General features: G+C 36.0%; 1 protein-coding gene across 1 annotated transcript in view; it reads left to right on the forward strand.

Annotated features, from left to right (window-relative positions):
* The window catches only part of LRGUK (leucine rich repeats and guanylate kinase domain containing), a 59,149-nt gene that overhangs the window by 24,609 nt on the left and 7,289 nt on the right, over positions 1 to 27,251 (forward strand). The window contains exons 10-15 of the mRNA XM_058805972.1: positions 3,452 to 3,558; positions 5,760 to 5,879; positions 13,721 to 13,817; positions 17,315 to 17,428; positions 22,473 to 22,674; positions 25,762 to 25,869. Coding sequence (XP_058661955.1) covers positions 3,452 to 3,558; positions 5,760 to 5,879; positions 13,721 to 13,817; positions 17,315 to 17,428; positions 22,473 to 22,674; positions 25,762 to 25,869 — 748 coding nt within the window. The remainder of the gene's footprint in view (positions 1 to 3,451; positions 3,559 to 5,759; positions 5,880 to 13,720; positions 13,818 to 17,314; positions 17,429 to 22,472; positions 22,675 to 25,761; positions 25,870 to 27,251) is intronic.

Raw genomic sequence — 27,251 nt, forward strand, 5'->3', positions numbered from 1 at the left:
ACAACAAATTAGAGCTCAAATTAAATTTTTCCCCTCTTCCTGCTTTCTCCCTGTATATGGGCACGTGGAATTCTGAGTGCTGAATGTTTCCAGCCATGGCATTGCAGGCTGGAAATGGATTATCCTGGCATGGATTATCTGCTCCAACCTTGCTTGGGAAAAGCCCCGGCAACAGAAAATGGCCCAGGCAAATCCTAAAGGTGACCAGCATTGGTGAATGTCCCAATTATTTCCCTGGGGAAATTCCCATGGAATCCAGGAGGGAATCCAGGATGGTTTGGGTTGGAATGGACCTCAAAGCCCATCCAGTCCCACCCCTGCCATGGGACACCTCCCACCATCCCAGCTTGGTCCAACCTCCTGTTGATTGTTCCAAAGGCTGATTGGTCTCACTGCGGAAATTTTATCTCTCGTGTCCCATTGGAATTGCCTCAGTCGTTCTTAACCTTAATTTCTGAGTGTGTGGCATTAACAACCCCCAAATTACACAAGTCATTAGTGGTCAGCAGGATGGGTGAGGGAATCCTTGGTGTCTGAGGGCTCTCCCTCCCAGCAAAGCAGGAATACCCTGTCAGGAGTTTGCTCACTTGGATAATGCCCATCCTGTAAAAAATGAGTGGCTTCAATTCCCAGGGATTTGAGATTGGCCCCTTCCATCAGCACTGAGAGGATGCAAATTAATGGATAATTAAACCCTGCCTTTGCATCATCCATCATCCATCCATCATCCATCCATCCATCATCCATCCATCCATCCATCCATCCATCCATCATCCATCCATCCATCCATCCATCCATCCATCCATCCATCCATTATCCATCCATCCATCCATCCATCCATCATCCATCCATCATCCATCCATCCATCCATCCATCCATCCATCCATCCATCATCCATCCATCCATCCATCCATCCATCCATCCATCATCCATCCATCATCCATCCATCCATCATCCATCCATCCATCCATCCATCCATCCATACATCCATCCTCCATCATCCATCCATTATCCATCCATCATCCATCCATCATCCATCCATCCATCCATCCATCCATCCATCCATCCATCCATCCATCCATCATCCATCATCCATCCATCCATCCATCCATCCATCCATCATCCATCCATCCATCATCCATCCATCCATCCATCCATCCATCATCCATCCATCCATCCATCCATCCATCATCCATCATCCATCCATCCATCCATCCATCCATCCATCCATCCATCCATCATCCATCCATCCATCCATCCATCCATCATCCATCCATCCATCCATCCATCCATCCATCATCCCTCCATCCATCCATCCATCCATCCATCCCCCATCCATCCATCCATCCATCCATCCATCCATCCATCATCCATCCATCATCCATCCATCCATCATCCATCCCTCCATCCATCCATCCATCCATCCATCCATCCCCCATCCATCATCCATCCATCCATCCATCCATCCATCATCCCTCCATCCATCCATCATCCATCCATCCATCCATCCATCCATCATCCATCATCCATCCATCCATCCATCCATCCATCCATCCATCATCCATCCATCCATCCATCCATCATCCATCCATCCATCCATCCATCCATCATCCATCCATCCATCCATCCATCCATCATCCATCATCCATCCATCCATCCATCCATCCATCCATCCATCATCCATCCATCCATCCATCCATCATCCATCCATCCATCCATCCATCCATCATCCCTCCATCCATCCATCCATCCATCCATCCCCCATCCATCCATCCATCCATCCATCCATCCATCATCCATCCATCATCCATCCATCCATCATCCATCCCTCCATCCATCCATCCATCCATCCATCCATCCATCCCCCATCCATCATCCATCCATCCATCCATCCATCCATCATCCCTCCATCCATCCATCCATCATCCATCCATCCATCCATCATCCATCCATCCATCCATCCATCCATCATCCATCCATCCATCCATCCATCCATCCATCCATCATCCATCCATCCATCCATCATCCATCCATCCATCCATCCATCCATCATCCATCCATCATCCATCCATCCATCCATCCATCCATCCATCCATCCATCATCCATCCATCCATCCATCATCCATCCATCCATCCATCCATCCATCCATCATCCATCCATCCATCCATCATCCATCCATCCATCCATCCATCCATCATCCATCCATCATCCATCCATCCATCCATCCATCATCCATCCATCCATCCATCCATCCATCCATCCATCCATCATCCATCCATACATCCATCATCCATCCATCCATCATCCATCCATCCATCCATCCATCCATCCATCCATCCATCCATCATCCATCCATTATCCATCCATCCATCCATCCATCCATCCATCCATCCATCCATCATCCATCCATCATCCATCCATCCATCCATCATCCATCCATCCATCCATCCATCCATCATCCATCCATCCATCCATCATCCATCCATCCATCCATCCATCCATCCATCCATCCATCATCCATCCATCATCCATCCATCCATCCATCCATCCATCCATCCATCATCCATCCATCCATCCATCCATCCATCCATCCATCCATCATCCATCATCCATCATCCATCCATCCATCCATCCATCATCCCTCCATCCATCCATCCATCCATCCATCCATCCATCCATCATCCATCCATCCATCCATCCATCCATCCATCATCCATCCATCATCCATCCATCATCCATCCATCCATCATCCATCCATCATCCATCCATCCATCCATCCATCCATCCATCCATCCATCATCCATCCATCATCCATCATCCATCCATCCATCATCCATCCATCATCCATCCATCCATCATCCATCCATCATCCATCCATCATCCATCCATCCATCATCCATCCATCATCCATCCATCCATCATCCATCCATCATCCATCCATCATCCCTCCATCCATCCATCCATCCATCCATCCATCCATCCATCATCCATCATCCATCCATCATCCATCCATCCATCCATCCATCCATCCATCATCCATCCATCATCCATCCATCCATCATCCATCCATCCATCATCCATCCATCCATCATCCATCCATCCATCCATCCATCCATCCATCCATCCATCCATCCATCATCCATCCATCCATCCATCATCCATCATCCATCCATCATCCATCCATCCATCCATCCATCCATCCATCCATCCATCATCCATCCATCATCCATCCATCCATCCATCCATCCATCCATCCATCCATCATCCATCCATCATCCATCCATCCTTTAATTCCCCACATTTCTCCTCCCAGCCAAGCCCTTGCCCAATCCTGACCCTTCACCACACACCCCCATCCTCATTCCCGATGATCAGCCAAGACTTTTCCGCCCGTTAACAATTCCATCTCTCCTCCCCCTCCTTTTCCCTCTCCCTGCATTTTGGCCCCAGGTGGCTGCTGTGAATAAAGAGGCTCCTCCTCCCGACGTCGTGGCCGCCGAGGACCACAGGACTCAGCTTTTGTACCACTCCCTGCAGCCCCAGAGCGTCCTCAACAGGTGAGTTCCCATCCCAGCTGCTCCTCGCTCAGGTAAATCAGGATTTTGTCACCTTCTGAGGGACGTTTTTCCCGAGGAGAACTCCTGCAGGATTCTGTCGGCAGCCTGGAAAGGAGGCAAAGCTGATTTGGTTCAAGTTGATGATGGAACGAAGCTTTTCATTCACCTCTGAAAGTCTGAGACAGATTGTCCACGCTTCCATCCCTTCCCTCAAGCTCTTGGAGCAGATGGGCATTGGCACCACGAATGAGAGATCCAAAATTCCTCCCCTTGCCCAAAGGGAAAATCCCTGGAGGCAGCAGAGAGCTGGAAAATTTCTCCTTCCCTTTCTGCCAGCTCCTTCTCTCCTCACTGCTGGCATCCTGTGGGGGTAAAATGATTTTATTTGGGGGTTTGGGGGCACATTTCGTGTTCATAAGGGGAAATTTCAGTGTTTTATTGGAAGGAGGAGATGATTCCATGAAAATCATGGCAGGGACAGGCAGGGGGATGCTCTTTTTGCAGCCTCACCATCCCCAGGTGACTTCTCCCAGTCTCATTTTTCTTCGAAAAATTGGAATTTTTGCTGCTCTCCAGATGTGTTGTGATATTTGAGGAGTTCTTGGAAAATTCTTCCACATGATTTGGTGGAATATACTATAGATATATGTGTGTAATACTATAAATATATGTGTGTAGTATTATTATTATTATTATTATTATTATTATTATTATTATTATTATTATTATTATTATTATTATATTAATTCTTGGAAAATTCTTCCACATGATCTGATGGAATACACTATATTATTATTGTTGTTATTATTATTATTATTATTGGAAAATTCTTGCACATGATCTGATGGAAAACACTATATTGTTATTGTTATTATTGTTGTTATTATCATTATTGTTATTATAGTTATTATTATTGTTGTTATTATTATTAAATATTTAAATTTACTTTATTAATTTTACTTTATTAATATATTACACATGTATTCAAATATAATTTTTTTGGCTGCAGCAGGCACTGAGATCAACCTTTGTGCCCCACACCCTTTTTGGTGCTGAATTAATTAATAATTGAGTAACCTGATGGAAAATCCAGGATTTAGTAACTCAGAAATTTGTATTTTTATTGTGACTCTGTTTTCTGGGATCATCCACAACAACCAGGACCCTTCCCAGCAGTGACATAATTTCTTCATTTTGTGACATAATTTCTTTATTTTCATAATTTCTTTATTTTTGCAAGGATGGAGATTTCTTAACACAAACCCACAAAATTGCCTTATTTTTCTTCTTAAAATAAAAAATCCCTAAAGTCACAGATTTTTTTTTTTTTTCCAGGGTTGTGTTGAAATATTTGCTTAGTGGATTTTGGATGGATGGAAAGAAGGAATTGTGCGCACAAACACAAAAACATCAGCCCAGCCCCAAAAATTGTAAATTGTGCCTGCAATGTTGGCTCGTGCTCAGCTGGAAATCACCCAGAGTCATTAATGAAATTTTGCTAATGATTATTGCCCTTTCCACCCTAAAATCCTTTTTGGAACCAGACTGGGGGAGTTCATTTGCATCTCTCTTTTTCTCCATCAGGTTATAATTAATTCTGGGTCAGCGATATCTTCATTATTGCAAATCAAACCTGAAAACAAAGCAGAAAGATTTTATATTTTCCTGTCCTGCAGGCACAAAACATTGAATTTCCTGTTATTTTCTTCTCTCTTAATTTGTGATTTTTTTCTGTAATTATGTGGTAACACACCAGTGAATATTATGGGTATTTTCCCCTCCTAGAGATGCAGGTGCCATCTGAAAATGTGGCTCAGTGTGACAACGGCTACGTGAGGAGCAGAAATTTTATTTTATTTTTATTTTATTTTAATTTTATTTTATTTTATTTTATTTTATTTTATTTTATTTTATTTTATTTCATTTCATTTCATTTCATTTCATTTCATTTCATTTCATTTTTATGTCCATTGGGCCAGGACAGGAGGATTTTTGCTACCTGGCTCTTGAGGAGGAACCCATTCAGAGCATGATTATTTTTCACATTTTTATGCTCTTTTTACATTTAGACCCCCTTAATTTTTATGAACGAGCTGAGCTGAGTTGAAGGAGTGATAAAATCCCTGCAAAGCTTTCTGAGAAGCTGCTGAAATTTGATTTTTTTTTTGGTGAATTAATGTGAATTATTTCCTTTTTTGCAGCACTTTGCCCACTTTTGAGGATCCCTACCCCTTGTTGGTGCTGCTGGGCCCTGTGGCCGGGGGCAGGAGGCAACTCGCCCTCAAAATCTGCAGACAATTCAAAACTTTCTTCAGATTTGGGTGAGTTCTGTCCCTGAGGTTATAAAAACACCAAAGGATCAGGGTTGGAATTGGTGCTGGTTTGGTTTTTTTGGAAATAAGGTAAAAATAAAGGATTTGGATGTGGTTTTGGGTCTTCTGGAGGCTTGATTGGATGAATTGTTAATGAGAGGAAAGATATTTAAATTATCAATTAAATAAAAGGTAAGATAAATTAAAAAAAGATAAGATAAATTTAAAAAGATAACAAATTAAATTAAATTAAATTAAATTAAATTAAATTAAAGCACCTTGTTGGTGCTGCTGGGCCCTGTGGCCGGGGGCAGGAGGCAACTCGCCCTCAAAATCTGCAGACAATTCAAAACTTTCTTCAGATTTGGGTGAGTTCTGTCCCTGAGGTTATAAAAACACCAAAGGATCAGGGTTGGAATTGGTGCTGGTTTGGTTTTTTTGGAAATAAGGTAAAAATAAAGGATTTTGATGTGGTTTTGGGTCTTCTGGAGGCTTGATTGGATGAATTGTTAATGAGAGGAAAGATATTTAAATTATCAATTTAAAAAAAGGTAAGATAAATTTTAAAAGGATGTATAAATTATTAATTTGGAAGGTGAAAAGCAGAGAGAAAATGAAACAAATGAAAATCACAAATCAAAACAGAAATAAACGAAAACAAACAAATGAAAATCACAAAGCAAATATAAAACAAACAAAACCAAACAAATGAAACAAACAAATGAAAATAACAAACCAAAACAAAAAAAACTAAACCAAAACAAACAAATGAAAATCACAAAGCAAATATAAAACAAACAAATCTAAACTAATGAAACAAACTAATGAAAAAAACAAACCAAAACAGAAATAAACCAAACCAAAACAAAAAATTGAAAATCAAAAGCAAATATAAAACAAACAAAACCAAACAAATTAAATAACAAATGAAAATAACAAACCAAAACAGAAATAAACTAAACCAGAACAAAAAATTGAAAATCAAAAATATAAAACAAACAAAACCAAACAAAATAAACACACAAGTGAAAATAACAAAAACAGAAATAAACCAAACCAAAACAAAAAATTGAAAATCAAAAGCAAATATAAAACAAACAAAACCAAACAAATTAAATAACAAATGAAAATAACAAACAAAAACAGAAATAAACTAAACCAAAACAAAAAATTGAAAATCAAAAGTAAATATAAAACAAACAAACAAATCTAAACTAATGAAACAAACTAATGAAAAAAACAAACCAAAACAGAAATAAACTAAACCAAAACAAAAAATTGAAAATCAAAAGTAAATATAAAACAAACAAAACCAAACAAATTAAACACACAAGTGAAAATAACAAAAACAGAAATAAACTAAACCAAAACAAACAAATGAAAATTACAAAGCAAATATAAAACAAACAAAACCAAACAAATTAAATAACAAATGAAAATAACAAACCAAAACAGAAATAAACCAAACCAAAACAAAAAATTGAAAATCAAAAGCAAATATAAAACAAACAAAACTAAACAAATTAAATAACAAATGAAAATAACAAACAAAAACAGAAATAAACTAAACCAAAACAAACAAATGAAAATCACAAATCAAAACAGAAATAAACCAAACCAAAACAAAAAATTGAAAATCAAAAGTAAATATAAAACAAACAAACCAAAACAAATGAAACCACAAGCTAAAACAAAACAAACAAATGAAAATAATAAACCAACACAGACAATAAACCCAAAGAAATTAAAACCACAAACCAAAACAAAAAACAAACAAAACAAACCAAATAAATTAACTTAATAAACTAAAATTAAAACAAACAAATGAACCTCACAAAGTAAAACAAAATAAACAAATGAAAACCACAAATCAAAACAGAAATAAACTAAACCAAAACAAACAAATGAAAGTCACAAATCAAAATGTTAAACAAACAAAAATAAGCAAATAAAAATTTCAAACCTACACAGAAAATAAACAAATGAAAACAAACAAAAACAAATGAAAATCACAAACCAAAACAGAAAACAAATTAAAATAAACAAACCAAATAAATTAACTTAATAAACTAAAATTAAAACAAACAAATGAACCTCACAAACTAAAACAAAATAAACAAATGAAAACCACAAATCAAAACAGACAATAAACAAATCCAAACAAACAAATGAAAGTCACAAATCAAAACAGAAATAAACTGTTTTAAAAATTTCAAACCTACACAGAAAATAAACAAATGAAAACAAACAAAAACAAATGAAAATCACAAACCAAAACAGAAAACAAATTAAAATAAACAAATTAAAAACAAACCAAAACAGAGAGCAAACATAAAACCCAGAAACCAAAACAGAAAAAACCCAACTAAACAAAAATAATAATGAAAAAAACAAAATAAAAAAAAAACACAAACCAAAACAAAATAGACCCCAAAACCCCCAAAAAACCCAAACAAAAAAACCCCAAACCAAACAAACAAAAACCCCAAAAAGAACCAAAAAAATCTCCCAAAAAGCCCCAAAAAAATGAAAAAACACAACAAAATAATAAAGAAATCACAACCCAAAAAACCTTCTCTGCATCCTCTTAATTCCCCATTTATTTATGGCACTAATTTATCCATTCACTTTCTATTTTAAGGGAAAAATCTGTTATTCTACTGTAAAAATTCCCTTTTTCCCCTTTATTTAATCCCATATTTTAGAAATGACAAATTCAACTCTATTTGGAACTTTCCAAATATTCTCTGAGGGTATTTTTTCTTGTTTTGTTTTGTTTTGTTTTGTTTTTTTAAGATAATTTTTACATTGTGTATTTTATTCCCTACAACTTCTATAAATGAGGAAGAAAAGATTTAAAAAAAAAAATTAGACAGAACCTTAACAGAGCAGAAAATTGCAACCATAAAACAAAATTGTATTTTTAATTATTCAGGGAAGATTTCGGCAATTTTCTGCCTGGAAATTTCAAACATTTTGCTCGTTAAAAATGGATTTTATTCAAGATTAATCAGGCAGCCTGAATGCAAACATGGCCCTGCAATTAAAAAGGGCTGAAATTTATAAAAATTGCAGGAATTCAAAGGAATTTTTGGGTTATTTTAGTGGATTTTGACTTGGTTTGCCCTAATGGGATCTCAGGGAATTCCTTTCCCAGGAAGAGGGAGAAAAGAGGAAGAAAATCTTATTTTCAAACAGAACAAGAGCCCAGAAATATTTCAGGCTCAAATTGTTACCTGCATTAATTGACATTTTTGGGGGTTTTTTAGGTATCTTTTGGGTTTTTTTAGTGGGTTTTGGTTTGGTTCAGGTTTGTCCTTATGGGATCTCAGGGAATTCCTTTCCCACAAAATACTTCAGGTTCTAATTATTACCTGTATTAATTAATGGGGGAATTTGGGGAGGATTTTTTGGGGCTTTGTTTAGGCATTTTTGGGGGTTTTTAAGTGAATTTTTAGTGGTTTTGCTTGGCAGCTGAGGTTTCTCTTCATGGGTTAACAGGGAATTCCTTTCCCAGCCTTTTTTCCCACTTTAATGGCAAAGCAGAAAAGAGGAGAAAAAATCTGATTTTCAAACAGAACCAGACCACAAAATACTTCAGTATTAAATTGTTACCTGCATTAATTAAATGGGGGGTTTGGGGGATTTTTGGGGGTTTTTTTTAGGGATTTTTGGGGTTTTTTAGTGGGTTTTTTGTGTTTTGGCCTGGTGGCTGAGGTGTGTCCTCATGGGATGACAGGGAGTTCCTTTCCCTGCCTTTTTTCCCAAAGCAGAATTTAGGAGAAAAATCTGATTTTCAAATAGACCTGGACTCACTGAATATTTCAGTCTCTAATGGTTATGTGCATTAATTATCTTTTTTTAGGGGATTTTGGTGGGATTTTAGTGTTTTGGCCTGGTGGTTGAAGGTTGTCCTCATGGGATGACAGGGAATTCCTTTCCCAGCCTTTTATCCCATTTTAATGGCAAAGCAGAAAAATGGAAAAAAAATCTGATTTTCAAACAGAACCAGACCCACAAAATACTTCAGTATTAAATTGTTACCTGCATTAATTACCTAAGGGATTTTGGGGAGGATTTTTGGGGTTTTTTAATGAATTTTTTGGGGTTTAGGCCTGGTGGCTGAGGTGTGTCCTCATGGGATGACAGGGAGTTCCTTTCCCTGCCTTTTTTCCCAAAGCAGAATTTAGGAGAAAAATCTGATTTTCAAATAGACCTGGACTCACTGAATATTTCAGTCTCTAATGGTTACCTGCATTAATTATCTTTTTTTAGGGGATTTTGGTGGGATTTTAGTGTTTTGGCCTGGTGGTTGAAGTTTGTCCTTATGGGATCTCAGGGAATTCCTTTCCCTGCCTTTTATCCCACTTTAATGGCAAAGCAGAAAAGAGGAGAAAAAATCTGATTTTCAAACAGAACCAGACCACAAAATACTTCAGTATTAAATTGTGACCTGCATTAATTACCTAGGGGATTTTTGGGAGGATTTTTTGGGTTTTTTAATGAATTTTTTGGGGTTTTTTGGTGGGTTTAGGTCTGGTGGCTGAGGTGTGTCCTCATGGGATGACAGGGAGTTCCTTTCCCTGCCTTTTTTCCCAAAGCAGAATTTAGGAGAAAAATCTGATTTTCAAACAGACCTGGACTCACTGAATATTTCAGTCTCTAATGGTTATGTGCATTAATTATCTTTTTTTAGGGGATTTTGGTGGGATTTTAGTGTTTTGGCCTGGTGGTTGAAGTTTGTCCTTATGGGATCTCAGGGAATTCCTTTCCCTGCCTTTTATCCCACTTTAATGGCAAAGCAGAAAAGAGGAGAAAAAATCTGATTTTCAAACAGACTCAGACTACAAAATACTTCAGTATTAAATTGTGACCTGCATTAATTACCTAGGGGATTTTTGGGAGGATTTTTGGGGTTTTTTAATGAATTTTTTGGGGTTTTTTGGTGGGTTTAGGCCTGGTGGCTGAGGTGTGTCCTCATGGGATGACAGGGAGTTCCTTTCCCTGCCTTTTTTCCCAAAGCAGAATTTAGGAGAAAAATCTGATTTTCAAATAGACCTGGACTCACTGAATATTTCAGTCTCTAATGGTTATGTGCATTAATTATCTTTTTTTAGGGGATTTTGGTGGGATTTTAGTGTTTTGGCCTGGTGGTTGAAGTTTGTCCTCATGGGATGACAGGGAATTCCTTTCCCAGCCTTTTATCCCATTTTAATGGCAAAGCAGAAAAATGGAAAAAAAATCTGATTTTCAAACAGAACCAGACCCACAAAATACTTCAGTATTAAATTGTTACCTGCATTAATTACCTAAGGGATTTTGGGGAGGATTTTTGGGGTTTTTTAATGAATTTTTTGGGGTTTAGGCCTGGTGGCTGAGGTGTGTCCTCATGGGATGACAGGGAGTTCCTTTCCCTGCCTTTTTTCCCAAAGCAGAATTTAGGAGAAAAATCTGATTTTCAAATAGACCTGGACTCACTGAATATTTCAGTCTCTAATGGTTACCTGCATTAATTATCTTTTTTTAGGGGATTTTGGTGGGATTTTAGTGTTTTGGCCTGGTGGTTGAAGTTTGTCCTTATGGGATCTCAGGGAATTCCTTTCCCTGCCTTTTATCCCACTTTAATGGCAAAGCAGAAAAAATCTGATTTTCAAACAAAACCAGACCACAAAATACTTCAGTATTAAATTGTTACCTGCTTTAATTAACTGGGGAGGTTGGCTGGATTTTTGGGGATTTTTTGGGGGGATTTTTTAATGAGTTTTTAGTGTTTTGGCCTGGTGGTTGAATTTTGCCCTCATGGGATCTCAGGGAATTCCTTTCCCAGCCTTTTCTCCCATTTTAATGGCAAAGCAGAAAAATGGAAAAAAAATCTGATTTTCAAACAGAACCAGACCACAAAATACTTCAGTATTAAATTGTGACCTGCATTAATTACCTAGGGGATTTTTGGGAGGATTTTGGGGGTTTTTTAATGAATTTTTTGGGGTTTTTTGGGGTTTAGGCCTGGTGGCTCAGGCGTGTCCTCATGGGATGACAGGGAGTTCCTTTCCCTGCCTTTGTTCCCAAAGCAGAATTTAGGAGAAAAATCTGATTTTCAAATAGGCCTGGACTCACTGAATACCTCAATCTCTAATTGTTGCCTGTGTTAATTATCTGGTTTTGTGGGTTTTTTGGTGGGATTTTAGTGTTTTATCCTGCTGTGAAGCTGAGGTAGCTGAGTTTTTACTTTCCCTCCCTTAATCCCACTTTCCTCCCCACTTTCAGCATTGTTTCCCCCTCCCCATTACCACCTGTTTAAAAATTGGATTTTTCAGCTCTTTTTTAACCCCACAGTTCATCCCAGCTCCTTTTCCACATTTAGAATTGGACTTTTTATCATCCCAAGCCTGAGAGAACTAGGAAAAAATGGATTTATAATTTGTGAGTCGCCATGCTGGGCTGGGCAGGGATTTACAGCCAAAACACCACTTGAAATTTCATTTTTTTGTGTATTTATTTATTGGTATTATTTATGGGTCCATCTTTCAAACACCCAGCACTGAGGGCTGTGATTTGCACCTCTTTCTATTTCTCGTATTTCTTTGCTGCTTAAAAATAAAATTATTTCTATTTTCTCTGCTTTCCCCCACTCCCCACTGCTGTTCCAGGGCTGCTGCAAGGATTGAAAGCAAATTAATTCTTTATTTTCTCATAAACCTCCAGGCCCTGCCACAGCACCAGGAAAGCTTATTTTGGGGAAGAAAATATTTCCATATTATAATATAATATAATATAATATAATATAATATAATATAATATAATATAATATAATATAATATAAGTATTATAATATATGTATTATAATATATATTTTTATATTATCTGCCAGGCCCTGCCACAGCACCAGGAAAGCCTATTTTGGGGAATAAATTACTTGTATATTTTTATATATTATAATATGATATATTATGATATATTATGATATAATGTAATATAATATAATATATTTTATATTATATATTTTATATTATCTGCAGGCCTTGCAACACCACCAGGAAAGTTTATTTTGGGGAAGAAAATATTTGCATGTTTTTATATATGAGAATATAATATGATATAATATAATATAATATAATATAATATAATATAATATAATATAAGTATTATAATATATATTTTATATTATCTGCCAGGCCCTGCCACAGCACCAGGAAAGCCTATTTTGGGGAATACATTATTTGTATATTTTTATATATTGTAATATTATATAATATGATATATTATGATATAATATAATATAATATAATATAATATAATATAATATAATATAACATAATATAAGTATTATAATATATGTATTATAATATATATTTTTATATTACCTGCCAGGCCCTGCCACAGCACCAGGAAAGCCTATTTTGGGGAATAAATTCTTTGTATATTTTTATATATTATAATATGATATATAATATAATATAATATAATATAATATAATATAATATAATATAATATAATATAATATATATTTTTCTATTATCTGCCAGGCCTTGCAACACCACCAGGAAAGCTTATTTTGGGGAAGAAAATATTTGCATATTTTTATATATTATATTATAATGTAATGTAATGTAATGTATAATATAATATAATATAATATAATATAATATAATATAATATATATATTTTATATTATCTGCCAGCCCTTGCAACACCACTAGGAAAGCTTATTTTGGGGAAGAAAATATTTGCATATTTTTATATATGATAATATAATGTAATGTAATATATAATATAATATAATATAATATAATATAATATAATATAATATAATATAATATAATATAATATATTTTTATGTTATCTGCCAGGCCCTGCCACACCACCAGGAAAGCCTATTTCGGGGAAGAGAACAGGCTGGATTATCATTTCATTTCTCAAGAAGAATTTGACAAAATGGTGAAAGCAGTGAGTACCTGACTCCTGCCTTGGGGCTTTTTGCTGCTCCCACAGTCACCTCAACTCTCTGCCCAAGCCTGATTTATTTTCATATATTTATCTGTATTTATATATTTTATAGAAATACATATATATATTATTTAGTTTTATATATTATTTATTTTATATTTATATTTGTTTATGTTATATAAATCATTATGTATTTTTATATATAATATGTAATATATTGTATAATATATGCAATATGTAATATAATATATTTATATATAATATAATATAATATAATATAATATAATATAATATAATATAATATAATATATATTATGTAATATTATAGATTTCAATATATATTTTATTTATATTTATATATTTATACATTTATATATTTTATATATTATTTATGTTGTATATACATATATAACATAAATAACATATGAAATATATAAATATATATAACATATAATATATATTATATTATATTATATATATAATATATAATATATAAATATATAAAATATATAATATATATAATGTATCTATAAAATATATAGATAATATATCTATAAAATATATTGTCTATATATGTTATATATGTGATATATGTTACATATATAAGATACATAATATATAATTATATATATTAATCTATATTATGTTTTATTTATATATTTATATATAAATATATATATTGTATAAATTATATATTTTTAATTTATATATTTTTATACTTTATATATATTTAATATATTTTATTTTTATATATTTATATATTTTAATATATTATTTATTTTATATATTATTTATGTTACATGTAATTATATATATTAATATATTATATATTATAATATAATATATAGTATACAATAAATATAATATAATGTAATATATTATAATATAATAAAATATAATAAAATATAATAAAATATAATAAAATATAATATAATATAATATAATATAATATAATATAATATAATATAATATATACTTTATATATTTATGTTTGTATATTTACATATATTTAATATATTTTTTAATATATTTTATTTTTATTATCCCACCCGGTTTGTGCCTGGCTGTCAATGTTTTTTCACTCTCAGCTGTGTTTTTAAGTTAAACCACAAATCCTTTGTAGATTTGTGCTCTCTTGTCCCCCCTAAATGAATTTATAGAAACCCCTATAGTGCAAAATGGCCAGTGGGGAATATTTAAATAACATTATCACATAGAAATAAACTGATTTTCAGGCACAAATATAGCGTGGGGTTTATTTATTTTATTTTTCCAACATTTTCCAGCAGCCTGCAGGGAATCCCTTGGAAGTTTAGCAAATCCCCCCTGAAGGAGTGAGGATTCCCTGAAGGGTTTCTGCCTCCTGCTGCTCTTTTTGGTGATTTTTGGAACAAAACTTGGCCTTGAAAAGCCACAACAAAGCCATTATTTGTATTTCTAGCAAAGGGGGAGCCTGCAGGGCCTTCATGAGAACAGTCATCAAAGAGTTTAATTTCAATGTTTTTATATATAATATTTTTATATTATATATAATTTAGATTTTATTTTCATATTTAAGTATATGTTTAATTAACACTGATTTTGGGCTCTCATTAACATTGATTTTGGGCTCTCTCATTAACCAATCATTGCCCTCATTAGCAATGATCTTAGGCCCTTTAATTAATGCTGATTTTGGGCTCTCATTGCCCTCATTAATGCTGATTCTGATCTCATTAATGCTGATTTTGGGCTGTTTTATTAATCCTCATTAATGCTGATTTTGGGCTCTTTTATTAATCCTCATTAATGCTGATTTTGGGCTCTCAGTGCCCTCTGTGCTGATTTTGGGCTCTCTGATTAATGCTGATTTGGGCTGTCATAGCCCTCATTAATGCTGATTTTCAGCTGTCAGTGTCCTCATTAATGCTGATTTTGGGTTTGCTCATTAACATTGCTTTTGGGCTCATTAATGCTGATTTTAGGCTCTTTAATTAGTGCTGGTTTTGGGCTCTCATTAATGGTGATTTTGATTTTGGGCTCTCTTATTAACGCTGATTTTGGCCTCATTAATGCTGATCTTGGGCTCTCAGTGCCCTCATTAATCCTGATTTTGGGCTTATTAATGCTGACTTTGGCTCTCTCATTAACGCTGATTTTGGGCTCTCATTACCACTGATTTTGGGCTATCAGTTATTAATACTGATTCTGATCTCATTAATACTGATTCTGATCTCATTTATGCTGATTTTGGGCTCTTTTATTAATCCTCATTAACTCTGATTTTGGGCTCTCATTGCCCTCATTAATGCTGATTTTGGGCTCATTAATACTGATTTTGGGATCTCTCATTAACCTCTCACTGCCCTCATTAATGCTGATTTTCGGCACTCAGTGCCTTCATTAATGCTGATTTTGGATTCTCATTAACACTGATTTTGGACTCTCATTAATGCTGATTTTGGGCTCATTAACCTCATAGTGCCCTCATTAACACTGATTTTGGGCTCTCACTGCCCTTATTAATGCTGACTTTGGGTTCTCATTGCCCTCATTAACAGTGATTTTGGGCTCATTAATGCCAATTTTGGACTCTCATTAATGCTGATTTTGGGTTCTCTCGTTAACCTCTCACTGCCCTTATTAATGCTGATTTAGGACTCTCATTAACGCTGATTTTGGGCTCTCAGTGCCCTCATTAATGATGATTTTGGGCTCTCAATTATGTTGATTTTGGGCTCTCAGTGCCTTCATTAATGCTAATTTTGGGCTCTCTCATTAACGCTGATTTTGGGCTCGTTAACGCTAATTTTGGGCTCTCAGTGCCCTCATTAATGCTGATTTTGGGCTCTCTCATTGAAGCTGATTTGAAGCTCATTAAAGGTCATTTTGGGCTCTCTTTGCCCTCATTAACTCTGATTTTGGGCTCATTATTGCCAATTTTGGGCTCTCATTGCCCTCATGAATGCTGATATTGGGCTCATTAACACTGATTTTGGGCTCTCTCATTAACCTCTCATTGCCCTCATTAATGCTGGTTTTGGGTTCTCTCATTAACGCTGATTTTGGGCTCTCAGTGCCCTCGTTAATCCTGATTTTGGGCTCTCATTAACGCTGATTTTGGGCTATCTCATTAAACTCTCATTGCCCTCATTAATGCTGATTTTGGGCTCAATAATGCTGATTTTTGGCCCTCTCATTGCCCTCATGAATGCTGATTTTGGGCTCATTAATGCCAATTTTGGGCTCTCATTGCCCTCATGAATGCTGATTTTGGGCTCATTAATGCTGATTTTGGGCTCATTAACTCTGATTTTGGGCTCTCATTGCCCTCATGAATGCTGATTTTGGGCTCATTAATGCCAATTTTGGGCTCTCATTACCCTCATTAACACCGCTTCAAACAGGAAGAACCTTTGTAGTGAGACAAACCAGGGCACCCCAGCGCGATTCATTTATTTGATGAGCTCGTTCCCTTTGGGACGTTCCTTTGCCGTTTTCCTTGCTCTGAATTGCAGGGCAGATTTCTGGCCACCTACAAATACAGCGGGCACAGCTACGGGCTGGCACGGGGCACGCTGGAGTCCATCGCCAGGGAGGGGCTGGCCACGTGTGTGCACATGGAAATCGAGGTGAGAGCTCCAGGTGGGACAAACTCCTTGTGGGGTTGGGGACAGGACACAGGGAACGGAATATCCGCGGTATCAGGTGGGATACTGGGGGAAATTCCTTCCTGGAAAGGAAAATAAAGAATTGGGACAGGCACTGGTGGAGTTTCCGTCCTTGGAGTTGTTCAGCAGGAGGATGTGGCACTTGGGGACGTTGGGGGAATGATTTCAGAGCTCCTGGCGGGACAAACTCCTCATGGGACTGGGGACAGGACACGGGGAACGGAATATCCGCGGTATCAGGTGGGATACTGGGGGAAATTCCTTCCTGGAAAGGAAAATAAAGAACTGGGACAGGCATTGGTGGAGTTTCCGTACTTGGAGTTGTTCAACATGAGGATGTGGCACTTGGGGACGTTGGGGGAATGATTTCAGAGCTCCTGGCGGGACAAACTCCTCATGGGACTGGGGACAGGACACGGGGAACGGAATATCCACGGTATCAGGTGGGATATTGGGGGAAATTCCTTCCTGGAAAGGAAAATAAACCATTGGGACAGGCACTGGTGGAGTTTCCGTCCTTGGAGTTGTTCAGCAGGAGGATGTGGCACTTGGGGACGTTGGGGGAATGATTTCAGAGCTCCAGGTGGGACAAACTCCTCATGGGACTGGGGACAGGACACAGGGAACGGAATATCCGCGGTATCAGGTGGGATACTGGGGGAAATTCCTTCCTGGAAAGGAAAATAAAGAACTGGGACAGGCATTGGTGGAGTTTCCGTCCTTGGAGTTGTTCAGCAGGAGGATGTGGCACTTGGGGACGTTGGGGGAATGATTTCAGAGCTCCTGGCGGGACAAACTCCTCGTGGGGTTGGGGACAGGACATGGGGAATGGAATATCTGCGGTATCAGGTGGGATACTGGGGGAAATTCCTTCCTGGAAAGGAAAATAATCCATTGGGACAGGCATTGGTGGAGTTTCCGTACTTGGAGTTGTTCAGCAGGAGGATGTGGCACTTGGGGACGTTGGGGGAATGATTTCAGAGAGATTTTCCAGCCTTGGTTTAGTCAGGAAGATCACTTTGCTGGTCATTTCCTTAATTTTTCAGTTTCTGGTCTGTTTTTTCAGCATCACCAGCACATTCACCTTTGTGTTGGTTTGAAAATGGAGCCGCTGTTTTCTGTGCTTTATTTTCAAGGAGAAAAAGCTCAGCTCCTAATTGGACGAACACTCAATTTCAATAATAAACCCCTTTGGTTCTCTGCTTTTTTTTTCAAGTGAGAAAAACTGAGCTCCAAATTCCACAAACGCTCAATTTCAAGAATAAACCCTTGTGTTCCTCTGCTTTATTTCTAAGGAGGAAAAACTCAATTCCAAATTGGACAAACACTCAATTTCAAGGAAAAAAACACAGGTTTTTTCTGCTTTATTTCAAGGAGAAAAAACTCAGCACCAAACTCCACAAACAGTTTCAAGGAAAAAAAAATTCTGTTTTCTGTGCTTTATTTTCAAGAGAAAAAACGGAGCTTCAAATTCGACAAACACTCAATTTCAAGAAAAAAACCCACTGTTTTCTCTGCTTGTTTTTTCAAGGAGAAAAAATTGAACTCCAAATTAAAAAAAAACCCACTCAGTTTCAAGAAAAAAACCACTGTTTTCTCCGTTCTGTTTTCAAGGAGTATAAAACTGGGCTCCTTGTTCAACCAGCACTCAGTTTCAGGGAAAAAAAATCAGTGGTTTTTTCTGCTTTATTTTCAAGGAGAAAAAAAACTCAGCTCCAAATTGGACAAACACTCAATTTCAATAGTAAAAAACCTGTTTTCTCTGCTTTATTTTCAAGGAGACAAAACTGAGCTTCAAATTCTGCAAACAATAATTTTCAAGGAAAAAAAGCACTGTGTTTTTCTGCTTTATTTTCAAGGAGAAAAACCTCAGCTAAAACTTCAACAAACACTCAGTTTCAAGAATAAACCCCTATGGTTTTTTCTGGTTTATTTGCAAGGAGAAAAAAACTGAGCTTCAAATTTCAAAACCACTAATTTTCAAGAAAAATGCCACTGTTTTCTGTGCTTTATTTTCAAGCAGAAAAAAACCTGAGCTCCTTGTTTGACAAACACTCAGTTTCAAGGAAAAAAAAAACATTGTTTTTTCTGCTTTATTTTCAAGGAGAAAAAACTCAGCTTCAAATTTAACAAACACTCAGTTTCAATAATAAAACCACTGTTTTCTCTGCTCGTTTTTCAAGGAGAAAAAACTCAGCTCCAAATTGGACAAACACTCAGTTTCAAGAAAAAAAAAAAAAAAAAACACTGTTTTCTCTGCTTTAATTTCAAGGAGAAAAAACTGAGCTCCAAATTCCACAAACGCTCAATTTCAAGAATAAACCTGCTTTATTTTTAAGGAGAAAAAACTCAATTCCAAATTGCACAAACACTCAATTGCAAGGAAAAAACCACTGGTTTTTTTCTGCTTAATTTTCAAGGTGAAAAACTCCACTTCCAACTTCAACAAATGACCCATTTCAAGAAAGGAAAAGCGTTCTCTCTGCTTTATTTTCAAGAGACAAAACTCAGCCCCAAATTCCACAAACAGTTTCAAGAAAAGAACCCTTTTTTTTCCTCTGCTTCATTTTCACGAAGAAAAACCCAACTCCAAATTTCAAAAACACTTGGTTTCAAGAAAAAAAAAACCCACTGTTTTCTCTGCTTTATTTTCAAGGAGAAAAAATTCATCTACAACTTCAACAAAAACTCAATTTCAAGGATAAACCCCCATGTTTTTTTCTGTTTTGTTTCCAAGGAGAAAAAAAATTCAGCTTTAAACTGGAAAAGCACTCAGTTTCAAGAAAAAATCACTGTTTTCTGTGCTTTATTTTCAAGCAGAAAAAACCTGAGCTCCTTGTTTGACAAACACTCAATTTCAAGGAAAAAAATAATGCTGATTTTTTTTCTGCTTTGTTTTCAAGGAGAAAAAACCTCAGCTTCAAATTTAACAAAACACTCCATTTCAATAATAAAACCTCTGTTTTCTCTGCTTGCTTTTCAAGGAGAAAAAACCCAGCTCCAAATTGGGCAAACACTCGGTTTCAAGGAAAAAAAAACCCACTGTTTTCTCTGCTTTAATTTCAAGGAGAAAAAACTGAGCTTCAAATTCTACAAACATTAATTTTCAAGGAAAAAAAAAGCACTGTGTTTTTCTGTTTTATTTTTAAGGAGAAAAAAACTCAGCTCCAAAACTCAATTCCAAATTGCACAAACACTCAATTGCAAGGAAGAAAATAATGCTGATTTTTTTCTGCTTTGTTTTCAAGGAGAAAAAACCTCAGCTTCAAATTTAACAAACACTCAGTTTCAATAATAAAACCGCTGTTTTCTCTGCTCGTTTTTCAAGGAGAAAAAAACCCAACTCCAGATTTCGCAAACACTCAGTTTCAAGAAAAAAATAAAAACCACTGTTTTCTCTGCTTTAATTTCAAGTGAGAAAAACTGAGCTTCAAATTCTACAAACATTAATTTTCAAGGAAAAAAAAGCACTGTGTTTTTCTGTTTTATTTTTAAGGAGAAAAAACCTCAGCTCCAAAACTCAATTCCAAATTGCACAAACATTCAATTTCAAGAATAAACCCTTATGTTCCTCTGCTTTATTTTTAAGGAGAAAAAAACTCAATTCCAAATTGCACAAACACTCAATTGCAAGGAAGAACATAATGCTGATTTTTTTCCTGCTTTGTTTTCAAGGAGAAAAAACTCAGCTTCAAATTTAACAAACACTCAGTTTCAATAATAAAACCACTGTTTTCTCTGCTTGTTTTTCAAGGAGAAAAAACCCAATTCCAAATTGCACAAACACTCAATTGCAAGGAAGAAAATAATGCTGATTTTTCTGCTTTGTTTTCAAGGAGAAAAAACCTCAGCTTCAAATTTAACAAACACTCAGTTTCAATAATAAAACCGCTGTTTTCTCTGCTCGTTTTTCAAGGAGAAAAAAACCCAACTCCAGATTTCACAAACACTCGGTTTCAAGAAAAAAAAAAAAAACACTGTTTTCTCTGCTTTAATTTCAAATTCCACAAACGCTCAATTTCAAGAATAAACCCTTGTGTTCCTCTGCTTTATTTTTAAGGAGAAAAAACTCAATTCCAAATTGCACAAACACTCAATTGCAAGGAAGAAAATAATGCTGATTTTTTTCTGCTTTGTTTTCAAGGAGAAAAAACTCAGCTTCAAATTTAACAAAACACTCCATTTCAATAATAAAACCGCTGTTTTCTCTGCTTGTTTTTCAAGGAGATAAAACCCAATTCCAAATTGCACAAACACTCAATTGCAAGGAAGAACATAATGCTGATTTTTTTCCTGCTTTGTTTTCAAGGAGAAAAAACTCAGCTTCAAATTTAACAAACACTCAGTTTCAATAATAAAACCGCTGTTTTCTCTGCTCGTTTTTCAAGGAGAAAAAAACCCAACTCCAGATTTCGCAAACACTCAGTTTCAAGAAAAAAATAAAAACCACTGTTTTCTCTGCTTTAATTTCAAGTGAGAAAAACTGAGCTTCAAATTCTACAAACATTAATTTTCAAGGAAAAAAAAGCACTGTGTTTTTCTGTTTTATTTTTAAGGAGAAAAAACCTCAGCTCCAAAACTCAATTCCAAATTGCACAAACATTCAATTTCAAGAATAAACCCTTATGTTCCTCTGCTTTATTTTTAAGGAGAAAAAAACTCAATTCCAAATTGCACAAACACTCAATTGCAAGGAAGAACATAATGCTGATTTTTTTTCCTGCTTTGTTTTCAAGGAGAAAAAACCTCAGCTTCAAATTTAACAAAACACTCCATTTCAATAATAAAACCGCTGTTTTCTCTGCTTGTTTTTCAAGGAGAAAAAACCCAACTCCAGATTTCACAAACACTCGGTTTCAAGCAAAAAAAAAAAAAAAAAAAAAAAAAAACACCAAAAAAAAAACCCACTTTTTTTTTTTTTCTGTACTTTCAAGAAGAAAAACTGAGCTCCAAATTCAACAGTTTCCAGTAAAACCCCAATTTTTCCCCTCTGCTGTGCCTGCAGGGCGTCCGCAGCTTGAAGCGCACGCACTTCAGGCCCCGGTGCGTCCTGCTGGTGCCCAAGGACAAGGAGAAGTACGGGGAGCACCTGAGGAGGACGGGGCTGTTCACCAGGCCCGAGATGGACGAGGCCGTGGCCAGGGTGGACATGTACCTGCAGGAGTGCCAGGACTGCGCCGGCTTCTGCGATGCCATCATCAACACGGGTCAGTTCGTGCTGATCGATGGCCTCTGGGGGAATTAGGAATTATCAGGGAGTTTCATTTTAATGTGATGTATATATATTTTTTTTTTATACGATGTAGAATTTTGGTTTTGTTTTAGTTTTATGTTTAATTTTGTGGTTTTGGGCTCACATTGCACTCATTAATGCTGATTTTGGGCTCTCTCATTAACTTCTCCCAATGCCCTCATTAATGCTGATTTTGGGCTCTCTCATTAATGCTGATTTGGGGCTCTCTCATTAACTTCTCACAATGCCCTCATTAATGCTGATTTTGGACTCCCAGTGCCCTCATTAACACTGATTTTGGGCTCTCTCATTAATGCTGATTTGGGGCTCTCTCATTAACGCTGATTTTGGGCTCTCATTGCCCTCATTAACATTGATTTTGGGATCTCTAATTAACGCTCATTTTGGGCTCTCTCATTAATGCTGATTTTGGACTCTCATTGCCCTCATTAATGCTGATTTTGGGCTCTCTCATTAACACTGATTTTGGGCTCTCAGTGAACTCATTACTGCTAATTTTGGGCTCATTAACGCTGATTTTGGGCTCCCAGTGCCCTCATTAACACTGAATTTGGGCTCTCATTTCAGTCTCACAAACCCTGAGTTCTACAGCACTTCAATAACAAACTCAAAATGGAGCCCCAGCTCTCTCTCTGCAAGGCCTTTAAAACTGTCCAATTCAGAAGTGACACCTGAATTATTTTCACCCCATTATAACAAATTATTATAATAATTAATATAAATTATAATAATTATTATAAATTATATTTTAACCCAATAATCAGCCACCATGGCCAGGCAATGAGCAGGGTGGACATGTACCTGCAGGAGTGCCAGGATTGTCCTGGGTACTTCGATGTTGTCATCAACACGGGTCAGTTAATTGCTGATTGATTGCCTCTGGGGTAATTAGCAATCATCAAGGAGTTTAATTTTAATATAATATATATTTTTATATCACATATTTTTGTACAATATAGAATTTTAATTCTGTTTTAGTTTTTAGTTTTATGTTAAATTTTGTGATTTTTCGGCTCTCAGTGCTCTCATTAACGCTGATTTTGGGCTCTCATTGCCCTCATTAATGCTGATTTTGGGCACTCTCATTAACGTCTCAATGCTCTCATTAACGCTTATTTTGGGCTCTCATTAACTCTGATTTTGGGCTCACAGTGCACTCATTAATGCTAATTTTGGGCTCATTAACGCTGATTTTGGGCTCTCATTAATGCTGATTTTGGGCTCTGTCATTAACTCTGATTTTGGGCTCCCAGTGCCCTCATTAACATTGATTTTGGACTCTCATTAATGCTGATTTTGGGCTCTCAGTATCCTCATTAACACTGATGTTGGGGTCTCATTATCTCTGATTTTGGGCTCTCAGTGCACTCATTAATGCTAATTTTGGCTCACATTAACGCTGAGTTTTGGCTCTCATTAACGCTGAGTTTTGGCTCTCATTAACGCTGATTTTGGGCTCATTAACTCTGATTTTGGGCTCTCAGTGCCTTCATTAACGGTGATTTTGGGCTCTCATTAACGCTGATTTTGGGCTCTCTCATTACCACTGATTTGGGCTCTCATTTCAGTCTCACAATCCCTGAGTTCTGCAGCACTTCAGTGACAAACTCAAAATGGAGCCCCATCTCTCTCTCTGCAAAACATTTTAAACTGTCCAGTTAAGAAATGTCACCTGAATTATTTTCACTTTTAACCCAATACCCAACCACCCCTGCCCTCAATGGGGACTTTTTTATCCAATGACACAAACCCACCCAAACCCATGGAGAAGAAGGTGAAGAAGAAGGAACTGCTTTGCCCCAAAACCTCCATCTTGCTTTATATCCATTCCTGCATTCTAAACCCTTAAACTCTGGGTTTCCCAGCCTGTGATCTCACACACTCCTGTTCAAACTGCACACCCACAGTCCCAGTTCCATCATTCCATTCTGGAAGCTTCTCCAGGCCTCAGCTCAGTGCAGGGTTCTCTGGGGGTCAGTGCTGGCAGCACAGAAATCTCCAATTCTCAGCACCCAGGGTTCCAAAGAGTTAATTGCTGATTGCCTTTGGGATAATTAGGAATTGAGGGACAGCAGGTTGATGAGTTTATCTTCTTTTTGCCAAGGTTGGGGTTAAATGTGTGAGATGATATTTTCTGTTTAGACTCAGATGTTTATTAGTTCTTATCCATGTCACACTCTCACAATCCCTGAGTTCTACAGCACTTCAATAACAAACTAAAAATGGAGCCCCATCTCTCTCTCCCCCCAAGGCCTTTTAAGGATAAACTGTCCAATTAAGAAATGACACCTGAATTATTTTCACTTTTAACCCAATACCCAACCACCCATGCCCTGCAATTGGGACTTTTTTATCCAGTGACACAAAATCACCCAAACCCATGGAGAAAAAGTTGAAGAAGAAGGACCAACCCAAAACCTCCATCTTGCTTTATATCTTCTACTGTATTCTAAACCCTTAAACTCTGAGTATCACACACTCCTGTTCAAACTGCACACCCACAATCCCAGTTCCATCGTTCCATTCTGGAAGCTTCTCCAGGCCTCAGCTCAGTGCAGGGTTCTCTGGGGGTCAGTGCTGGCAGCACAGAAAATCTGGAATTTCCAGCACCCAGGGTTCCAGCAGCAGGTGGGAGAAATTTTTCTGGAAATATTCCTTCTGTAATTCATTCTTTTTATAGAGTTTTTGGTGTTCACCCTGTTAAATTAGAGCACTGTGGTGTAAATATTGCAAATTTGTAAATGTGGCACGCAGAGCTTGCAATTTAAATATGGCCCTAAAGAAGTAAACTAACAGGAAAATATTTATCAGAGCCTGAATTTCAGCTTTTTTTGAATGTCCTGATTGTGAAGATGAAGGTTTTTCTCCCCCAAGAGACATTACAAATGTATTTCTGTGCCAAACAATATTTCCGTATTTTCTGGCTAAGCTAAAAACATATTTCTGTGTAAAATTTGTGTGATTTGTGTCTTTGCACTGATGAAAAGTTGATTTTTATTCTGGTTCTTTTCTCTGTGCCGTGAAATTTCCCTGTCTGCAGATGAGCTGGAGGAGGCGCTCACAGACCTGGCTCTGATTGTCAAGGTCTACCTGGGCATGGAGCCTCCTGACGTTCTGGAGAACTTTGAGGGCTTCAGGGGCAGGACAGGTAAAGTGGTTTCATCAGCAGCACATTCCTGGTTATTGGTAATTGATTGATTTCCTGGTTATTGGTAATTGATTGAAATTCCTAAATTAACACAGCAAAAACAAAGCAAAACCAAATTTCTAAATTTGTTCAGTTATGGAAATTCCTAAATTAACACAGCAAAACCAAACAAAAACCAAATTCCTAAATTTATTCAATTATGCAAATTCGTGAATTAACACAGCAAAAACAAACTAAAAGCAAATTCCTAAATTTATTAAATTATGTAGATTCCTAAAGTAACACAGCAAAAACAAAGCAGAAAAAAATTCCTAAATTTATTCAATTATGGGAATTCCTAAATCAACACAGCAAAACCAAACAAAAAATAAATTTATTCAATTATGGAAATTCCTAAAGTAACACAGCAACAACAAACTGAAAACAAATATGTAAATTTGTTCAATTATGGAAATTGTTAAAATAACACAGCAAAAACAAACCAAAAACAAAATCCTAAATTTGTTAAATGTAGTAAATTATGGAAATTCCTAAATCAACACAGCAAAACCAAACCAATAACAAATTCCTAAATTTTTTAAATCATGGATATTCCTAAAGTAACACAGCAAAAACAAACAAAACCAAATTCCTACATTTATTTAATTTATTAAATCATGAAAATTCCTAAATTAACACAGCAAAAACAAAGCAAGACCAAATTCCTAAATTTATTAAATAAATTAAATTATAGAAATTCTTAAACTAACACAGCAAAAACGAACAAAACCCAAATTCCTAACTTTATTCAATTATGGAAATTCCTAAATCAACACAGCAAAATCAAACCAAAAAGAAATTTATTAAATTTATTAAATTATGGGAATTCCTAAATTAGCACAGCAAGAACAAACCAAAAACAAATTCCTACATTTATTTAACTTATTAAATCATGTGAATTTCGAAATTAGCACAGCAAAAACAAGCAACAACAAATTCCTAAATTTGTTACATTTATTACGTTTATTAAATTATGGAAATCCCTAAATTAGCACAGCAAAAACACATTCCTAAATGTATTAAATCTATTAATTTTATTAAATTATGTAAATTCCTAAATGAACACAGCAAAAACAAACCAAAACCAAATTCCTAAATTTATTACATCTATTCAATTATTGAAATTCCTTGAATTGAAATTGAAATTAAAAAAAACAAACCCCAAAACCCCCCAAAAACCCCAAACTTTCAGGCTGATCAATTCCTTGATCCTGCAGCCACAGAACTGGCTCTGGGAGGAAAAGAGAGGGAGAAGAACTTTACTGAAATAAAACAAAAATAAATAACACAAAGGACATTATGGTTAAAAGAGAGTGTGCAATATTAATTTAAAAGCTCATTTT

This window comes from Ammospiza caudacuta, chromosome 5 (genome assembly GCF_027887145.1).
Source record: "Ammospiza caudacuta isolate bAmmCau1 chromosome 5, bAmmCau1.pri, whole genome shotgun sequence".
NCBI lineage: Eukaryota > Metazoa > Chordata > Aves > Passeriformes > Passerellidae > Ammospiza > Ammospiza caudacuta.